The 7,804-nt window shown below is 34.7% G+C and overlaps 1 protein-coding gene across 1 annotated transcript; it reads left to right on the top strand.

Moving 5' to 3' along the window:
* The first annotated feature begins 5,523 nt into the window (after nucleotides 1–5,523).
* Nucleotides 5,524–7,182, top strand: LOC111896403 (peroxidase N1). Its single transcript, XM_023892397.3, has 3 exons — nucleotides 5,524–6,206; nucleotides 6,332–6,497; nucleotides 6,588–7,182. The coding sequence occupies exons 1-3, from the start codon at nucleotides 5,808–5,810 to the stop codon at nucleotides 7,004–7,006; spliced, it is 984 nt and encodes a 327-aa protein (XP_023748165.1). The 5' UTR covers nucleotides 5,524–5,807; the 3' UTR covers nucleotides 7,007–7,182.
* The last annotated feature ends 622 nt before the right edge of the window (nucleotides 7,183–7,804 follow it).

Genomic DNA, 7,804 nt, shown 5'->3' with positions numbered 1-7,804 from the left:
AGCGAAGACCGATGACTTTTGAGATTGGAGATTCGGTATTGCTTAAAGTCTCGCCGTGGAAGGGACTTATAAGATTTGGTAAAAGGGGAAAGTTGAGTCCAAGGTTTATTGGACCGTTTAAAGTCCTTCAGAGGATTGGGAACCAAGCTTACAAGCTCGAATTACCCGAAGAACTGAATGGAATTCACAACACCTTTCATGTGTGTTATTTGAGGAAGTTCACGGGAGAAGTTCCCGATATAATTCCAATTTCTGAATTGAGAATTGATGAGAACAAAAGGTTGATTGAAGAACCAGAGGCAATTGTTGACCGAAAGACTAAGAAGTTGCGACGCAAAATGGTTGGGTTAGTGCTTGTCCGATGGAAACACACGAATGGGCCGAATCTCACCTGGGAGACGGAGAGTGACATGTTGAGTCGTTATCCGCATTTGTTTGTTGATGTGTGATTCCGGGGACGGAATCATTCTAAGGTGGAGAGAATTGTAACGCCTGTGTTTCCGGGCTTGCCTTTTTGTAGCAATGTAATAGTCTAGGTTAACCTCTGTAACCCATTTCGAAGTAATAATAATGAATTACTTGAGTATTATGTGTTTTGTGCTTAATTGCTTAATTATGTGGTTTGATTAATTAAGAATAAAAATAAGCGTCAAAATTTAAGTGTAAAATAAACTTAATATATTTGGTTAATGTCGTAGTAGTTGAAACGAGGTTTCCGAATATATATAGAACGCCCAAATCTGACTTCGTATGAGGAAGTTATGATTTATCGAAGTTCCGGCTTAGCGGTACAGCCTGTTTTACTCGATTTGAGATCGAGCGGTTGTTAGCCGAAGCAATCTAAATGAGAATCGAAGATCTCATTGTTGGTATTGAAGCGATAAAAAGTTAGGCGAGAACGGACGTCAAACGAAGAAGTTATGAATTTATAACGAAAGTTTCTGTCCCGGCCTATTAAAAATAATTATTAAAAATAAAGTCAAAATTTGCCGACGGAGTCTAAACGAAAGTCGTAGAGCGTGGTCTCACCTTCGCGTGGATATAAAGAACGTCGAAAACGGAGTTCGTATGAAGAAGTTATGAATTTCCGAAGTTTATTAATCATTTTATATTTATTTTTAAATCAAAATCGGAAGCATTATCCGAAGCCGAGTCACCGGTGTGATCCGGAGTACGCCCCGCGTACGAGGTTACGCTACCGCGTACTCAGCTTAGTGTCGACACTTCGGATGACGCATGCAATGACGATTTCGGACGCGTACGCGCTGCGTACGCCTGTACGCCCCGCGTACTCCGAGGCTCCAGCCTCTATAAAAGGATCCGAAGACAGCCTTGGTTTTTGTTCATTTTCTTCTCTTCTCTCTAGTCTTTTGCATCGTTTTTCGTGCCGAAGCTATCCCGAAGCCCCGGTATTATACTCTAGCCCCGAGGCAAGTCCCGAGATCCCGAAGATCCCGAGAAGTGCGGTTTCCGAGTCGAAGCTCTGCCCGCGAAAAGTCGATTTTTGTGAAGATCTTCCAGATCTGCTGTGGATTACTACTCCTATAAGCCGTAGTGCTGTCCGATCATCTTCTGATCAAGTGAGTGTATACTAACTTTCTTAAACACAATAATAATACGAGTTTAGTTCGAGTGTATTAATTATATTGTTGTTTTTAAGTGTGAGTGTGTGGTTATTTTCTTCTAATAAAATAATACGAAGTATTTTATATAAAAATACGTGTTATGGGTATATATTTGGTTGTGTTATGTGTGAATGAGTATTCACTCTCTTCTATCTTATAGATCTGCTTATTTCTTTATGAGATATGTGTTATGTGTGTGTGTGCCTCATCTGTTATGTGATATATGTGTTGATTAAAGCATGCTATACAGGTTTTCTTTAAACTATGTATACAAATGTATATTTTTATCTACTAATATGTTGGGTAGAACATGGGTAGACATTTGGTGTGTAATAAACAGATGAGAGGCCTCGTTGTTGTTTGATTGAGTCATCTAGCGGAGTTTAGATGACGACCACTGGCTATTCTAGACAGTCTTGTGGAAACATTAGCAGGTTCGCCACCTGTAGGTGTTAATGAACTTGGGTGTTCATTCGCTGTACTCCATCCCCCTCATGGTTGCCTTATTTGACTTATATTGCTGAGGTACCCCCGAAGCATGTGTTGTCGCCCCGATGAAATATTCTTAGACTAGGTCCCTTATGTTAGTTGTTTTAGGGACATTAAAGTGAGAATAACGGGAATGGGTAATTGGGTTATTGTTGGTTGGTGATAATTAAATATGATTATTTATTGTGGGTTGAAAACCCTATATGCTCACCAGGCTCCCAAGCCTGACCCACTCAGTTTTAAATTGTATTACAGGTAGTGGCGGAAGGGCATGAGATGGATGAACCATCAAGTTGTTTTGTTTACAAGTCTGCATATGTTTATATTTGTTATATGACTTGTAATGTATTCGTTTATGCTTATTGGTCTGTATCGGAACATGACACCCCGAGTTTTGATTATAATGAAAATACATTTCTTTTATGAAATGCTTCGGTAAACAATGTTTTATCATGTTTTGTTTTTGGGAACAAATTCCGCAACTCTTTCAAATCAAAAGGATTTACTCTGAAAATATTTAAAAGCATAAATGAAAATCGGTCTTTTCTGGCCGAGATTTTGGGGATGTCACACTAATGGACTCCATATTAAAGGGGTGCACGAATTCTATAGGGAAACCCATTAGAAATCGTCCAAAGGCGTTTAAGAAAGGGGTTCATGGGTTGCTTAGGGCTAAGCATCCAAATTAGGGTTTCCTTATTAGATAACCCTAATAGCCTCACTATTTAAGGAACCCTTAAGCCTAAAAAACGTGGTGAACTAATTGGTTAGGGTTTCCACACGTTTTAGGCAGCCTCCTTCTCTTCTCCTCTTCATCCTCTTGCTCTTGGTGTTTGTGAGCCATTAGAGGAGTGACATTTGTGACTCTAAGCTTTCTAAAGTCCTTACAAGGAGGATTTAAGATTGTTATTGCTACATAACAATCAAGGTAATATCTTAAACCCTATTTTATTTTAATATGATTAATTGCATGCTAGATCTAGGGTTTATAGCTTTGGATATTCAATTGCATGTTCATTAGATAAACTAGATCTAAAAGCTATTAGGGTTTGCATGTACACCATAGGAATGATGTATATTCTAAAACCCATCACCAAGTTGCATTCATATTATTACTTGTATTACTTCTATGTTCCTATGCAATGTAAACTATGTAAAACTATTACTATTAATGCAATGGTTGTTGTACTTTGATTACTATACTATATATGTTGTGATTATGTGATACTTGACATGACGTCATCCACCCCAGAAAGTTTCCGCCGTTCCAGTTTTGGGGTGTGACATATTGCGGGATCAATAATGAAATATGACTAATATGAATTGGAATGGTTGACAAAGTGTTCTAACCAATTTCATAGGTACTTGATAGAGACCAAGTATTGGATTGACCCGTTCAAGATTATTTCAAGGATCACTATTATGAATAATACTTGATAAAATGTAAAAATAACACTTGAGATACATATATGCGACTTAAGTATGGGGAGTTTTATGCCTTGAGGTAGTCATATGTTGTTCTTTAAATAGGCAGTTATAAAAGCTATTATCAGGTATAATATGAACCATACAAGAGGTGTATGTAGTCAAGATGTGATTTGTTCCTCTTATTCGTTGAGAGTTATACATCTAAGGCGATATGGAAAGTTGAATACTTATATGAGACTGACTGCAATCTATATCTCATGTTCAACATAATGTTAGTTGCAAAGGGATAACTGATAAACTTACCATATACACAAATTATGAACTTGGGCTTCTAGGGAGTTAAGTGATCATAGAATGTCACAAAGTCGTACTTTGATGGGGCAGTGAAATGTAGCTAGATGTTTACCACTTTTTATATCAAACTGATATGAGTCTTGTATAAATGGGAGATTGAAAAATCTCGTATGCTGAAGATTCATATTAAAATGATATTATTAATTAACATATGATCCTAAGGTTTATAGTAACAACAACTTGATACAATTGATTAATTATTAGAAATTGATTTAAATAAATATTCACAAACTCTTATAATAAATTAGGAAAATATTTAGTTCATTAATATAACTATTTTAAAATAACAAGTAACATAAGATTTCATATGGTAAGAAATAATATGTCATGTACAATCTTTTGAACTAGTTGAGTCTTTTTGTATTTTACCTAAATACAAAGTTTATATTTTATAAACTTGGTTTATAAAAGTTAAACTCTTATTTTCTTCTTTTTTTGTTGTATAGCCTAAAATAGAGTTAGGAAGAGAGGTGATGCCTTATGGATTGTTTAATCAAAACAAATAAAGTATGGGTGCATAGATGGTGGACAAATATGTCTAAAAGGGTTACTAGTTAAGGAACTTTACATTAAGTGTATGTTTTAACTAGCTAAACGCTTGCATTTTTGGAGTTAGTTTTTTCTTGCAATTGCTGAGAATTCCCATGGCTCCTCCATCTCTTCTTTTGGTTTCGAATCAAGAAGAAATTACTTGCTGTAAAAGTATGTCAACAAACATACAAAATCTTATTCAACCAATACTTAGTTTTGTAATCAACAAACCATTTAGGGCAATTTTTTAAAAAAACTTTTAACAAACATGTATTCAAAATGTAAAAGTATGTCAACAAACATACAAAAGTTATAAAACTACATTGATTAATATATATAACATATTTCTTTTAGGAAGAAAACAAAAATCTTGCAATGCAATGTAGGTTCAAATTGTTTGATAATATTTATATTATTTTCCAAACAACGACCTAATCTTATTCAACCAATACTTAGTTTTGTAATCAACAAACCATTTTTGTCTATGCATTTTTGTAAATTTTTTGAATCGAAAATGGTTTTGAATGATTTGAATAACAATATATATGCATGAATATTATTTTGAATTTACAATTTGCCTCTTTTTTCTATAATCTGTAGATAACTTTTGATAAGAAATTATGTAGAGAAAAAAAATTATGTTTAAAAAGTCAATGTATTTAAATTGAAGTTTAATTTAGCGCAGACTTTAAAAAATAAACTGTAATATTCTTATGGACTACAAATTAATGTTTCATATACATTTTTTTTTACCTAACTACAAACATTTTATTTATTAAAAAGGCAAACAAAACCAAAGTTACCGACCCCTATCCATAATTTTTTTCTAGGAAATTTTTTCGAACAAAAATCTATATAAATTAAATTTTTAACAACTTTCTAGGGAAAATTGCTGCCCCATTGTTGGGCCATGTATGCTACCATCAAAATTAATATTTTTCATTAATATCGAAATATATTTATGCTTCTTCAAATAAATATGAAGGATTTTGACCGGAATAAGTATTTGCAAATGATAAAATGATTGTTTTAATTTATTGAAAGTCAAAATAAAGCTGTTTTATCTATGGTTGATATTCGCCTCCCAATCTGAGCATCATCAAATTGATGAAATGTTGATTAATCTACGAATGAAAAGTATTCTATCTATACCAATTTAACGTCGGATTTGCATGGATCCATTAGCTCGGAAGCTTCACTGTTTTCCTTCCTTCGCATCTCCAATGGCCGACTTTGTTTACTTTCATTGGCTTCGGCATGTTTGAATTTCTCAACACTTGTTCACCCCCACTCACTATAAAATACCTTCTCCTACCGGTTGTCCAATATACCAAATTAATCCAATACTTCAACTAATAAAAAACATAAATCTTTCTAGTAATGGAGGTGTTTTCTCATAACAAAACACCCCTTTTCTTTCTTGTCTTGTTTGCCTCTTTGATCACATTGGCACTTGGCCAAACCCGAGTAGGTTTCTATCAGACCTCATGCCCAAGAGTTGAAGCCATCGTGCAATCTGCTGTGGCAGCTGCTAATCGGGCCAACCCAGGAGTCCCACCCGGTTTGGTTAGAATGTTTTTTCACGATTGTTTTGTTAATGGCTGTGACGCCTCTATCCTAATTAATGGTGATGGTAGTGAGAGAACTGCTCCACCCAATACTCTACTGAGAGGCTACGAGATAATCGATGCTGCAAAAACCCAGCTTGAAACCGAATGTCCTGGAGTGGTCTCCTGTGCTGATATTCTTGCTATCGCTGCTCGTGATTCTGTGCTCCTGGTAATTTATTCATACCTCAATATTTATATTAGCTTAAGCATTTTGAATGCGCCAGAAGAAATGGTAAAAACCAGTGTTAAAACTTTGTAATAATTAATTATATATTTTCAATTATTGTTGTCCAGGCTGGGGGAATTGCGCGTTGGCAAGTGCCATTAGGTCGGAGAGATGGATTGGTGTCACGTGCAGCTGATACTACAAATCTGCCAGCTTTCAATGACGCCGTTGATGTCCAAATCAGGAAGTTTGCTGAGAAAGGTCTTAACACCCAAGATCTTGTTACCCTTTCTGGTAAGTTATCCACAAAGAATAGTTCTTGAAATTCCTACTAACAAAGAAATTAATAAACTGATGTGTTTCTGGGTTATATTGATTTTGCAGGAGCACATACACTTGGAACAGGAGCGTGTTTAGTGTTCAGCTACAGGCTATACAACTTTAACAACACCAATGGACCCGACCCGTCTATTGACCCTGCATTCCTTACCACGCTCAGAAATCTGTGCCCCAACGGAGGTGATAGTAGAAGGCGTGTGGCTCTTGATACTGGTAGTGAAAATAGATTTGACACTTCGTACTTTGCAAACTTGAGGAGCGGGCGAGGAGTACTTGAATCTGACCAAGTGCTATGGGGAAACCCTACAACACGAACACTTGCACAACGGTTTCTTGGAGTTAGTGGACTAGTTGGATTGACCTTCAATGTTGAGTTTGCGAGATCAATGGTGAGGATGGGTAATATTGAGGTGAAAACTGGAACTCAAGGAGAAATTCGTAGGGTTTGCAGTGCATTTAATTGATCAATGGCAGATCTAAGTGAGAATCTATGATGGTCAATTTTGTTTGGAGTAAGTGTTAATATATTGTGTTTCTTCAGTATTAGTATGTGTTTCTTCCACTTTTTACGTGCGTCTTATCATTGTAATATGTTTTATAAAAAGAAATCAGAAAATAATGTGGTTCCATTGTTTGGATACATGCTATTATTGTATATTTACCTGCACGTTATTCCGCTAATATAAAATTTACACTACTAAAGAATTTCTGCTGTTAGTCGCATATATGCTATAGATCTTCTAGAAGAAATTGATTATTAATAAACTACAAGCATCTATATTGATTAGTGTTCAGTAACTCATCAGATAAACTGCAAGCATCTATATTCATTAACCACTTTAAAAATCCATAAACATGCTACGTCTATCGTTTGCAATAAGCTTTCAATAAGATCTTCTAAAGTTTTATAAATAGATCTTATTGTACTTATTTAATTAAAATACATATCAATTTCACTTTTATTTTTTGTATATTGTGATAAAGTTAAAGACCAAATAAAATATCAACAATATTTTTCTTCTCTATCATATTAGACTAGTGGGGTGTTGGTAACATGTTAAAACATGTTATTACATCCAAAAAAGTTGTTACAAATGTCATGTCATATATGGTGTTGAGGAAATGAACAACATGCAATAACACTTTTTAATTTTCATGTCATTATTATTTTTTATTTTTTATGGATTTTTTGTTTTATTTAGTTTCTATTTTTTCTATTTTTTTTTTTTTTGTATTTTAATTTTGTTATAATGTTTGTAAAA

This window comes from Lactuca sativa, chromosome 9 (genome assembly GCF_002870075.4).
Source record: "Lactuca sativa cultivar Salinas chromosome 9, Lsat_Salinas_v11, whole genome shotgun sequence".
Classification (NCBI taxonomy): Eukaryota; Viridiplantae; Streptophyta; class Magnoliopsida; order Asterales; family Asteraceae; genus Lactuca; species Lactuca sativa.
This window is presented reverse-complemented; position numbering and strand designations above follow the sequence as displayed.